At 38.7% G+C, this 13,633-nt stretch overlaps 2 protein-coding genes across 7 annotated transcripts in view; one reads left to right on the forward strand and one right to left on the reverse strand.

Moving 5' to 3' along the window:
* The window catches only part of LOC134746681 (transcription initiation factor TFIID subunit 11), a 198,677-nt gene that overhangs the window by 163,806 nt on the left and 21,238 nt on the right, over positions 1–13,633 (reverse strand). The gene's annotated exons all lie outside the window — the stretch shown is intronic.
* The window catches only part of LOC134746624 (protein split ends), a 179,252-nt gene that overhangs the window by 119,405 nt on the left and 46,214 nt on the right, over positions 1–13,633 (forward strand). For all 6 annotated transcript variants that reach the window (XM_063681052.1, XM_063681053.1, XM_063681056.1 and 3 more), the window contains exons 4-6: positions 3,546–3,804; positions 4,737–5,063; positions 5,169–5,459. In XM_063681052.1, coding sequence (XP_063537122.1) covers positions 3,546–3,804; positions 4,737–5,063; positions 5,169–5,459 — 877 coding nt within the window. The remainder of the gene's footprint in view (positions 1–3,545; positions 3,805–4,736; positions 5,064–5,168; positions 5,460–13,633) is intronic.

The raw sequence follows: 13,633 nt of genomic DNA on the forward strand, positions 1-13,633 counted from the left end.
CATATCATAGGCTATAGGTACCTAGTTCTTACAAACTTTTTCTTCGGTTAATAACTCGTTAGCTTAGCTCGCTACCACCACTGAGCGTTTACTTGTTTCCTGTTATTGTGATTTAACTCCTTGATTTTAGGTAGCTGAATTCAATATCCTTCTACAACCTGCAATCCAAATAACATTTTCACTTTTACAGGAGAGTAAAAAAACAATCATTTCTTTTCTGATTTCCGTGCGGAAAGTATCAACTTTCGGCACGCTGTGCTATTAGTACCTACATTGTGCAACGAGGGGGGTAAGTGAGATTTTGTAAAGGAGGAGTTTACAATATTCTTACCCCCGGAGTTACACACAATGGTTTTCGTTACACTTGTGATAAAAAACTAAATTTTCAGGGAAATAATTATAAAATACGGTGACATTTCAAATATTCGTCCGCCATATTGTCATTTCTTGACAGGTTAGGCATCTAAGGCACAGACCTTCGGCATTCAGCCGCGATTGAAAATTTTGTGTAAAAATATTTTAAACGGCTATTAAATTAATCCAATTAAATATTATAAACAAAAATACTAAATTATAATTGTCAGTATTTTAGAAGTAAAACTCCCTTACACACCCTTATACTTTAAACAAAGTATTATACTTATAACTTACTTGGTTCGTACTTCGTATGAATTAGTGACATATCTAATTAAAAAAAGAAAGCTATAACTCCCGCGGGAACAATATAGGCCTTTTCCCTTCAGTACACCTGCATGAAATAAGATCTTTTCGAGCAAGTGTGATGAAATAGTTATTTGTGCAATAGGAGAGGAAAGTTGGTTTTTCTTGCGAGGGACTCAAAAACACGAGATGTAAAATAACTTTGCTCTGTTGCACACATAATTTTTCACCTCAGTAGTAAGAACATATTAAAGGTTAAAATGTATTTCGAATTACACAGAATAAACAGAAAAAAAAGTATTATAATATGTACGATACGATAAGATACGATACGATACGATACGATACGAGACGAGACCGGACCGGACCGGACCGGACCGGACCGGACCGGACCGGACCGGACCGGACCGTACCGTACCGTACCGTACCGTACCGTACCGTACCGTACCGTAACCGTACCTGGCTAAAATGTAATGATTTGGTATACTTTTAGAATCGCCTCAAAAACACACGATAGGTTTTTGAAAAAAAAAAATGTTTTTTTTTTCATACAAAAAAAAATGTTGTAGCACATCCCTCCTAAGGGATTTTTTAAGGAACTGCGGGTCAAAAATTTTGTTTTGACCTCTTAGTATGCGTGTGCCAAGTGATTTGCGGTTTTTCTTTGAAATTGGGCTTGTACGGCTGCCACTAATAGAGATACTAACTCCTAAAAATACGTATAATACCTCATTATAGGTAGATTCGGAATGATGTCTAGAAAAATGTATTCGAAGCGTTTATTCCCACACAAAAAAAGCTATTAACAAAAAAACGGCCTAGCGCGAGTCGGACTCGCGCACGAAGGGTCCCGTACCATTAGGCAAAAAACGGCAAAAAAATCACGTTTGTTGTTTGGGAGCCCCACTTAAATATTTATTTTATTCTGTTCTTAGTATTTGTTGTTATAGCGGCAACAAAAATACATCGTCTGTAAAAAATGTAAAAATAAACATCGTCTAGCTATCACGGTTCATGAGATACAGCCTGGTGACAGATAGATTGACAGACAGACAGACAGACAGATATTATTTTAAAGGTATTAAATATTCTTTTAAAAATTAGAGAAAAATATGGTGTATTTAAAACATATCATGGAATATACTACGGTTATAAGTTGATATTATGTAAAGTTATTTTTTCAACAAGTTAGGCAATTATTAAGTACCTAACCACATTTTTCTCGAACTTTCGTCTTTGTTGTAAATAATAAAAAAAAAGAAAATAATTAGCGTAAAAAGTATTTCGCCTCGTGGAGCCCTTTTCATATACATACTTAATAAGATCACGTCATAAACGTTTTAATAAAATTAATACTTTGTTTAAAATAAATTTTAGAATAATAGTGAAAATTGTAAAATATAAAAGAATATTTTAACCAAAGTATTACTAATTTTTTTTACAATCAAATGTATGAATACGTACTTAGAACTGATACTTTTCTAAATAAAGAATAACTGGACTAAATTGTGTAATTAATTTTTAGTGCAAATCACCACAATTTGCTTCTAAAGAGCAAATCAGTGACCAAAAATTATGTATAATTTTAATGTTTCGTTCATATATTCAGATTTTTGTGTATGAAAATGTGAAACTATTATTTCTAAAATAAATTATTCGTCCCTAATTTACACAAAAATTATACCAAATTTGATCTCATAGCAACAGATATGTAGAAATAGAGGCAAACTGGACCGCAGAAGCCGACTTTTCCCCTCCCTTTTTGGGGGGTAGCCAGGACTTAATCTCGTAGCTAGTGCGTCAGCTCAGCTTTGTATGAACCAAGGAATAATAAATAGTGTTAAACGATATCCCCTGAGGCCAAAGTCACTCACTTTACTTACTTCGCCTACTAAGAGGCAAATCGCGACTTTGTTATGGTTTATCGATCATATCACATCACTAGATTATTGACATTCAATGTCGACTATTGCCCATCACTTTTCTGTCTGTGTACGTATTTAGAAACTTGACCCCGCCCCTAAAATTAGTGCGATAAGGACAACTGCAGCTTAGGCGAAAAATCCTGCGTAAAAATCTCAAAAATCGAGGTTTTGTACTCGACTGTTTCCTCCTCCAAAACTTAACCAATCGTAACCAAATTTGGAAATCTAAATGATTATGAAATTGTCTGTGTCGGACTGTTTTGATTTTTTGGCTAATTGATATCAGTTTTGAATACCACGCCTCTCATTGCGGCATAGTCAGTGAGGCCATTTTTGGCCATGTTTGAAGGGCTCTAGCGCCTTAAAAAACAAAAATATCAAAAAAAGCAAAACACACCGACACAGATATTGACAATATTAATCTGTGTTGAAAAAATCATTGCTCTAGCTTCAAAAACCACGGAGGAAACAGTCGAGTACGTTTGTATGGAGAAATGACCACTCCTGTTGGCTCTTAAAACCTAAATCTAAAAATAAATAATACCAAAGACCTATGTAACTCCGTATAAGGTGAATACAGTCTAAGGAAAAAACGTGCCTCGGAAATCAAGAAAATTTGATTCTCGCACAGATGGCGCTACCACCAATACCAACCTTTGCCCTATTTGCGGCTAGATGGCGTTGACGGTTTCGTTTGTTATGTAACAATTTTAACGCATATCAGTGAAAGAACATGGGTTAAAATCATATATAAAAATAAAAAATAATAATAATAAAAACATAAAAAAAAAAAAAACAATATCTACCTATGGAAAGGGATGCAATCGACTTTACCATACCCTAACACGCTTGATCCCAAATATGTGACTAACCTGATCGCTCCAGTTACCGCTTTTAGTGTCGGCTATCAATAGGCCATCCGAGCGGATAATTATAGACGCAGGGTTGGGTCTGTTGCAGGACGACACCTCACCACCGATGGTACGCGAGCGGGGAGCGCACCAGCGGCGGCGGCGGCGGCGGCGGCGAGAGCACGCCCAGCACGCCCGGCGGCGCCGACAGCGGGCGGCGGCGGCGCGCGTCCGGCTCCGGCTCGTCGCGCTCCGAATCCAGCTCGCCCGAGCCCTCCGACACCTCGCGCGCCTCCACGCCCGCGCAGCCGCCGCCGCACACGCAGCACCATAACGCGCACCGCACGCCGCCCGGCTTACAACACCAGGTCTCTATCTCACTCTACTGAACTACCTCAAGCCGAAAGTAGAACCTCGATTATCCGAACTAATCGACATGTGGGTTTTATTCTGACGAGGTCAAACAAAAACGACCTTTTTACATGAAAACAGTACAGTATATAAGTCAGGATACATCCAAAATGCACTAATTAGTTACTACTACAACTTCAGAGCCACAGTGAACCGTAGTGGTATCAAAACAGGGTTGATTTTTGTTGACTTTTTTTGTAATTTCTGATTTTGGCTGTCATCTGACCTACCATATTAAAATATGATGTATATATTAACGTTGAATTGAAAACTAAAACACCTGAAAAAAGTCTAATGCTTTTTTATTATGCATATTTTTTTTTATAATATGCTAAATTTTTATCTGACAAACTGCTGCAGCGTTTGGGTTATTGAGCGTTCGGATATTCGAGGCTCTACTCTACAGTCGACGTCAAAGATATGTTATATGCTTACATTTTTCGCCTTATTACAACGAAAAGTGCAAAAGTGTAAACATATCTTTGACGTCTGTACTTCGAACGGTTGGAGAACATACTTCACTACGTGATTCATTTTTTTTACATGTTTTCCCCCTCCCTCTGGGTTTCACGTAGTTATTCATAATTATGATTTTTTTAAACAGAAAGTTAAAAAATAATTTGCTAGCGTAAATGTTGCCACCTGTGAGTCCTGTGACTTTAAAAAGCGCTCAACATTGCGCGCCTTATCTGAATATAGCTCGAAAAAGCGCGAGATTATCCTAGACTCCCTTGAGGATATTGACTACGCGACGAAAACCAACTTAGATAACATATTTATTAAATCCTACGAACGCGACCTCCTGACGCGACGACCTGCGCAATTACGGAAACGGCTTATACTTTTTTTGGGATTGCTTATTAATTTTTGTTGTTTTATTTTTCTTCAGTGGGCGTCGACTGCAAGCGGGAGACCTCTGGCCATTTGTGTCCGAAATCTTCCGACAAGGTCGACGGATAGTTCCCTTAAAGATGGTCTCTACCACGAGTACAAGAAACACGGGAAGGTTGTGTGGGTGAAGGTGGTCGGTCAGAACGCCGACCGATACGCAGTGGTCCGTTTTAAGAAACCGTCCGACGTAGAGAAGGCACTCGAAGTGTCTCAAGATAAGCTTTTTTTTGGGTGTAAGATCTCAGTGGCACCTCACCAAAGTTGCGATGAAGATGCGGATTCGGCCAAACCTTACGAGACTGATATTGATGAATACCATCCGAAGGTCAGTATTTTTTATCGTTTTGACAAACTGTAGTATAAACTGGGTTCACGATACCTTTTAATTAGTAGGATCATGATTGTTAAAAAGTTCTATTACTTGTTTCAGGCGACTAGGACGTTATTTATTGGTAATTTAGAAAAAGATGTAACGCAACAACAATTGAGAGACAAATTCAAACACTTCGGACGAATAATAGAAATCGATATAAAGAAAGGGAGCGGCGGAGGCGCGGGTTACGCGTTCTGTCAATACGCATCAATATCGAGCGTGGTGGAGGCCATCCGTGCCATGGACGGCGAGTATGTGGGCGGCTCGCGGGTCAAGCTGGGCTTCGGCAAGCCCGTCGCCACCACGTGCGTGTGGGTCGACGGGCTCACCGAGCACACGGAGAAACAGGTGCGTTACACATACATACACATACTACCTACTCATTAGCATTGTGTAGGCCTCTCAAACAGAAAAGATATCACCTTTTTATACAATATGTACTGTATAATAATAAATACAAACAGATTAACACCCGGTTTTTAATTCTATTGACTGGTTATAAAAAAAACATATTAAATCATATTAAAATGTAAAGGCTTCGTCACACGGGCGCGTTTTGAGGGCGGGGCGTAGGGTTTCTGATTACTCGACCCATTTTAATTCTCGAGTTTCGAGAGATCTCGAGCTCAAATTCTCGAGTCTAGTCTTTTTGTATTAACCGTAAAATTTTGGAAAAATAGGTAGAGAACACAAAAAATATTGCACCATTATGAATAGAAATACGTACTCGTAATTAAAATTAATATCTTTCAAACACCAAAAATTAAAAAATTTCAATCAAACAACAATTAAAATGGGAAGGACAAATTGGGGCTCCAAGTAAACAAAAAGAGTCAGTGCTAAGTTCCGAAAGGCCGGGAAGTAAAGCCAAGAAGAACTAGAAAAGAGAGCTTGACTAGGGTCCACAGTGGAAAATCTCACACTAGAAGGTATTAAATTCCAGTCCCAAATTTTTAAGGCCTTATTTATAGTTGACTTATGAAAACAAACAATATTTAAAACGTTACATTAAGAATCAAAACGTTAAAAACTTACTAAAATCATGTATTTTCATTAATAATTAGATTTGTATTTTTCATTTAGATCATTCCTCACAAGTTCCTTATTTCTAATCAGTTACAGGTATCGCTAGCCTTGACTTAATGTCTTAAAACAATTTAAATGGGTTAAATTTAAATACGACTAGGAACTAGGATTAAATTACAATAAACGAAATTAAACGAAAAAACGTTTTGATGACAAAGGCACTAAAAAGCATTGCAATATTATAGTAATAGTTATTGGAAATTGGAAAGAGGCAGAGCGCGGCGGAGTGGTTGATTGAGAGAAAGACAGATGAGACAGACATGGAGCACACATTTTTATTATATTATAATTAAGCTACATACACGTGTTAACCGGTGGACGGCAAGAGACGGAGAGCGAGTCAGAAAAGAACGGTATAGTTTGACAGTGACAGATAATGTATCATCGAGTTCATAGATTAACAGACTAAACAACTGTATTTTAGAAAAAGGGTGTACATACATTCCAACAATAGTATCAATGATTTAATTTCCCCATATTTAATCGTGCATAAAGAGGTGTTTACTAACATCGATTGTTATTTTTTTTTAGAAATCGAAACCAGTAAAAGATATTATCAGAAGCAAGACATTTTAAAAAGTTATATTTGTACTTAAAATAGGCCTTTACGGCGTAAATTATACTCAAGCGAGCATAAGGGGCGGCGAAGGCGGCACGGACGCGATTTAAAACTTACACAAGAGGCGAAGAGACGGTACGGCGCGCCATTATACAGGCTGACTGACTTTGTTGCGATAGAACTGGCTTTGCCTGATGCTTGGTACAGTCAACGTCGAAGTACTTTAAATAAACTGACGCAGGTGTGATGAATTTCCATACATATTTTACCCTATATGTTTCTATTAGGTACTGTATTCCGGCTTTGTAAAGTCTTGAAGAAATGGATATTGATCAACTATCTCGCTAAACTGTATATTATATGTATTTAATATCGTCGCGCATTTTTAATGCTGATAAATATTGTTTATACTGTACTAGCGACCCGCCCCGGCTTCGCACGCATATTATACATATAAACCTACCTCTTGAATCACTCCTATTAAAAAAACCGCATCAAAATCCGTTGCGTAGTTATAAAGATCTAAGCATGCATAGGGACAGACAGACAGCAGGAAGCGACTTTGTTTTATACTATGCATTATACATGCTTTTCAACGTCCATGATGATGCTTTCCGACGTCCAACGTTCACTAATCGAGTGACCGCTCGCAACGCGCGCTGTGTTGTGTGACTGCTCGGGCGCGATCAAAGCGGCTCAAGCGCGCGGCGCGCCGGCGAGGGCTGCGTCCAAGCGCAGATCGCGCTTGCGAAGTGCGCCCCGCCCGCAAAACGCGCCTGTGTGACGGAGCCTTAATAGTTATCCTCTCTGGGTATTCAGGTTATTTGGGAAATATTTTTACAAATATTCGTTTGACTTTTCTTCGATGTTTATGATTTTTATAAGAATCAGGAGCCTAAAATGGGGACTACGTTTGTATGCAAAAGCGGTCATCCACTATCCTCTTAACTTCTTTCCTTTACTCCTTATACAAAGTAACAATCGCGTGATGTTCATTTAAATACATTCCTTTCTAAAAGCCGGTAATCAATAATTCATGGTCCGTTTGAGTGGTCTCATGCACCTGAGCTTTGTTACATTATTTTATTTTATTTATTTAATACAATTCTGGTTAAACGGCATTACAGCAAACACCAATGCGCCGAGAAACTTAACCTAACAGAAAATTACATTTCCAGAAAAATATAGTACAAAAGTAGGTACAAGATACAAAATACACAGGAAGAAACAGAAATAACACCTCACATAACATAGTAAAAATATATTATATTATACGCCAACGGGATTTATTGAATTTTGACTACAAGGCCGGACCGTTTGTCCCTCGACGAGGTGATTTCAAGGTTAAAACTTAGTATGCCGGATCTGGTTATCTAGACTTAATTAATAGTTGGTTAGTTAAACGGTTTGATAAGGAAAACCAATCATTATTTACTTAGGTACAATACACAGTGTCCAATAAGTCCGAATACAGTACAAATATTGAATAAAATAAATGTATGAATAGTTACTACAATTAAAATTTTATTTTATTAATGGCACACTTAAATAATATATTTGCAACAAATGTTTCGGAACAACTCTACCTTTAACTCTTTTTACCAGCCTCAAACGCTTCTCGAATGAATCACACGCAGCACGCACCATTTCCATTGGCATTTCGACCCAAATACGCTCGATAACCTTTTTGAAATGATTCAGGTTTATGATTTTATAATCATGTAGTTTCGAAAGCATGTACGACCATACAAAATAATCTAATACTTTCAAGTCTGGAGAACTGGGTGGCCATTCATGTTTCGGCAAAAAATAAAACAAATTAGCCTGACACCAAGCTTGAATATCATTTGCCGTATGTGAAGGAGCTCTGTCGAGCGTTAGAACATAATATTCATTCCCAAACATACATTTTTAAATTTGGGGCAACAATCTTCTCCAAAAACCTCGGTATTATAAAGTAAAGTGCGTTAATTTTAACGCCTTTATCTATAAATACTAAAGGTAGTTTACCCCTCTTACATACTGCACCCCACACTATGATCGATGGTGAGCTCTGGAACCTAGGAACCTTTTTCTGGTTGTCCGGAATGTCTTCTATCCGTGGTGCCCACGATCGATAATTTTGGGCATTATGAGGCTGTTCTAACACAAACATTTTCTCGTTAGAATAAACAAACTCGTCACCTGCGTGCCAAGAAAGTATTATGTTAGATCTATGCACTCTCTTTTTCTTGGTCGCTTCGGAAATGCCATGTACTTTGCGTTTTTTAGTTTCAAGTTTCAAGTAGTTTATTTGCTTTCATGTTGTTGTACATAGGTTCTTATAAGGTAAAAGTATCAAACATGAGCCCCGTTAGGGCACGGCAATAAGCATGGCATCCAAGATCCACCCTCAACGTCAACATACTTTTTTACTTAAAATAAGAATTTGATGGCCTGTAATCCGTATGTCTTTAGAGCCAACGTACTTATTGGACACGGTTTTTTTTTAAATACCACGACGGTGTCAAACAAGCATACGGCCCGCCTGATGGTAAGCAGTCACCGTAGCCTATGGACGCCTGCAACACCAGAGATATTACATGCGCGTTGCCGACCCTTTAATAACATGTACACTCCTTTTTTGAAGAACCCCTTACTGTGGCCCCTCGGGAAAACCTCGACAGGGAGCAGAGTGGGGTTTGAAGGTTAAATTTTTCGGTTTTTCGATTATATCTCGGAAACTATGCGACTGAGCGACATGGCCACTTATAGAAAATGAATAGTGATTTAATTTGTTACAAGTTTTATTAAGTCAAGTTTTTCAATATCTTGTATAGTTTTTGAGATATCCGCTCTTGAAGGTTTATTTAGGGCTCACATTTTTATCTTAATTGTCTACATCAGTGAAGCTGCTATAGGCTGGGTTTGGTATCGTTTTCGTATAAATCGGGGGTGGTGAATTATTTTATGGTATCAACATTGACACCATTCCTAAGTAAAAACATATAAAATTTAAACAAATAACTTTTTTTTAACTCCTCTTCACGCTTAAACCAGGGACCGGACAACCCTTTCCGCGATAAAACCCTTTCAATGGGCAACACTTAAACACGGCTAACACATTGAAAGACTTTCCCTTTTGAACTGCAAGCCCATTCATACCCCTACCTTTGACTAACCCTTACCGAAAAGCTAACCAAAAATAAGGCTAGCCCTTAATAAGGGTTACCCTTATCTTTAAGCGCTTTTTATAAAGGTTTCCCTTTGCGTGAAAGAGACAGGATTAGTATATATCTACGGTAGTGTATGAAAAGGAAAGAAAATACGTGCCTAGTCAAAGAACGCCGCCGTCGCCGCCGACGATCGCTCGGATTCGAAGTAATGTGTGCTTTATGAACAAGGTAGACGACTTAAATTAGCACGCTTATATGCTAAAAGTGAAGCCCTTTATAAGGCTAACCCTTATAAGCAATATGCAAGGTGTTGGTGAGAGGATGATAAGGGTTTTGTAAGGGTATTTGGGCTACCGATTACTCAAATGTGGTAAATAAGGGTTTTTAAAAGCAAAACAAAGTGTTTCGTCTGGCAAAGGGTATGGTGAGTTAAGCCTTATGCAATACCCTTATAAAACCCCGATAAGGGATAGCGGGCCGGTCCCTGGCTTAAACCGCTGAACAGATTTAGTTGAAATTTGGTAAATAGATGTTTTAAGTCCTGAGACAGGATATAAGATAGTTTTTATCTCAAAAATCATACTTTGAAGGGGTGAAATTTGGTGTGAGGGGAATTCAGCTTCTATTTACCAAATTTCAACTAAATCTGTTCAGCGGTTTAAGCGTGAAGAGGAGTTAAAAAAAAAGTTATTTGTTTAAATTTTATATGTTTTTACTTCGGAAAGATGTCAACGTTGATACCATAAATGAATTCAGCACCCCCGATTTATACGAAAACGTTACCAAACCCGGCCTAGCAGCTTCTCTGATGTAGATAATCAAGATAAAAATGAGAGCCCTAAATAAACCTTCAAGAGCGGATATCTCAAAAACTATACAAGATATCGAAAATCTTGACTTAATAAACCTTATAACAAATTAAATCACTTTTCATTTTGTATAAGTGGCCATGTCGTTCAGACGCATAGTTTCCGAGATATAAACGAAAAACCGATAAATGGAACCTTCAAACCCCACTCTCCCCCCCAGCACCAGGGTTACGGCCGGGGACTTATGTTCACCTCCTAACTAGTCCAAACAAAGCCACGAAGTCAAAAGTTGTGTTCCTAGCATTTCCCTCTATCCCTTTTTATTGCTTGGCCTAATTACGAACTTGACCGTTTAGACAGCGCACGGTATGAATTATTTCAACTATTTTACATTTTACGAGCGCCTTTCACTCGGCTTAACATTATCTTAACGTGTTATAATTTGTCTAATCATCAAACCTCACAAATTTTCAGTTGTTATTAAAATTTACGGTAAAAGCTTCTCTCGATCCTATAACGTCAACCAAAGCCGAAACGTTAACCGAATCCAAAGGTTCGCCGAGAGCGACCGTCGTTACGCACACGCACTCGCGCTGCGTTAGGCCCTCATCACACGGAGCGTTAGGCCCTCAGCACACGTGGCGTAGGCGTTAGCGTAAGTGTCGCGTAAGCATGGTTTAAACTGTTTAAAGGCTCGGCCAAACACAAGGCGCGACGCAGCGCCGCGGTCGCGCGGCGCGACCGCCGCCCATGCTAACGGGTTAGCGACGTCAAACAGACTGCGTCCCGCCGGCATCGCGCCCCGCTTCTGTCGCGGCCGCGGCGGCACGCTGGGTCACATCAGTCGGACGTGAATGAGAAACCCTCCGCGCGCGCACGCTGCTGTATCGGGCGCGTTGAGGGCGTGTTGAGAGCGCGAGGCCGGCGCGATCCGCGCGCGACCTGTTTGAACAGCGCGGAACGGCGCGGACGCGGCGCTGCGTCACGCCTTGTGTTTGGCCGAGCCTTAAGCGTATCGTAAAAACGATACGAGTACGAGAGGCGTAGACTTCTGGGCACCAAGCGTCGCGTAAGCGTGATCGTTCTGTTTGCATACAATACAAGTACTTCACGTTTACGCCTGTCGTAATGACGACAGAGATCTAATACGCTACGCTACGACTACGCTTTGTGTGCGGACTTGTTTGAGATTGTACGGGTTATTCCCACTATTTACCACCAAGTAGTTACCACTATTACTTTTATATGCTGACGATGCAAAGATATTTAGAGTCATTCGTAATGTGGATGATTGTAAAGCCTTACAAGATGACTTGGATCTTTTTGAGACTTATTGCATTGATAATAAGTTGTCCATAAATCCGGACAAATGTTTCGTTGTAAGTTTTAGCAGAAAAAGGAGTAGTATTAATTTTGACTATAATCTTTGTAATAAAAATTTAAGTCGTTTTCACCAGATTCGAGACCTCGGTGTCATAATGGACTCAAAACTCACTTTTGTCCCTCACATTGATGACATGTTAAGTAAAGCATTTAAGCAGTTACAATTTATATTACGCGTAGGTAAATCATTTAAGAGACTTTTAACTTATAAGGTACTGTTCAAGTGTGGAGCCCACAGTATAAAATACATAGTGATAGGATAGAGAGAGTTCAAAAAAAGTTTGCTAAGACAATAGAATACAGGATTAGGAAAAAAAACTCAGATTACGTCACCGCAATGAGAGCACACAATATAACATCCCTTAGTTATCGCCGAGAACGTACCGATATCTTAACCCTTTATAAAATTATTAATAATATTATTGATTCTCCGTTTTTAATAACATTCACTTTCCTTCAGAGTTCCTCGACGTTGTGAACGCGCTTGCAGGAAAAAACCCCTCTTTTACATCCCCCGTAGTCGGACTGCTTACGCGAAAATAGTTATTTGTTATACAAGGGTGCAAAGTTGTATTTTACCCGCGAGTGTGGAATTGAAACACGAGGAAGCGAAAGGATTCTATACTTGAACCACGAGCGAAGCGAGTGGTTCTAAAAGAGAATCCTGAGCGTAGCGAGTGTTTTAACACACGAGAAGTAAAATACATTTGCACCCGTGTGTAACACAAAACTTTTCCCCTCACTATAGCGAGGAAAGTGCAACATCCACAGGCGTTAGATCATCTTCATCAACGGGAATCACTAATTTTTTTACGATATTATAACAAAAAACTCTCGAAATTCTGTACTTTTACGTGAGAAGTTTTAAAGCAAAATTTTTGTTGTCAATGTTGACATTTCTGACGTATGAAATGTCAATGATGCGTTTTGAAATTACATCGACTTAACTTGTGCGTTCAGAATTATATTTAACATAATTATTAAAAAACAAACATTTATTATGGAATTTTAAGGTTTATGACTAAATAAGATCATTAAATAAAGCTAAATCTGGTATTTTTTATTAAATTTTCAAATCATTTATCTAATGATAATTAATATCGAACGAACCATTATTATGAGCGTTTTACGTTTTGTTATCTGTCAAGCTACTTAAACACGCTCTATCCAAGGTCAAATTACTTTCCCCACTAGTGGATAAAATGCGTTTTTCCCCGCTTGTTTTAAAGGATAAAAGACGGCTTTCCGAGCTAGTGAGGGGAAAATAGTTTTTCCCCTCACTAGCTCGGAAAGTTGTCGTTTATTCTTCAATACAAGCGGGGAAAAACGCGTTTTATCCACTAGTGGGGAAAGTAATTTGACCTTGGATGGAGCGTGTTTAAGTAGCTTGACAGATAACAAAACGTAAAACGCTCATGATAATGGTTCGTTCGATATTAATTATCATTAAATAAATGGTTTGAGAAGCTAATAAAAAATACCAAATTTAGCTTTATTTAATGATTTTAAGTCATAAACCTTAAAATTCCT

Source organism: Cydia strobilella, chromosome 13 (genome assembly GCF_947568885.1).
Source record: "Cydia strobilella chromosome 13, ilCydStro3.1, whole genome shotgun sequence".
Taxonomy (NCBI): domain Eukaryota; kingdom Metazoa; phylum Arthropoda; class Insecta; order Lepidoptera; family Tortricidae; genus Cydia; species Cydia strobilella.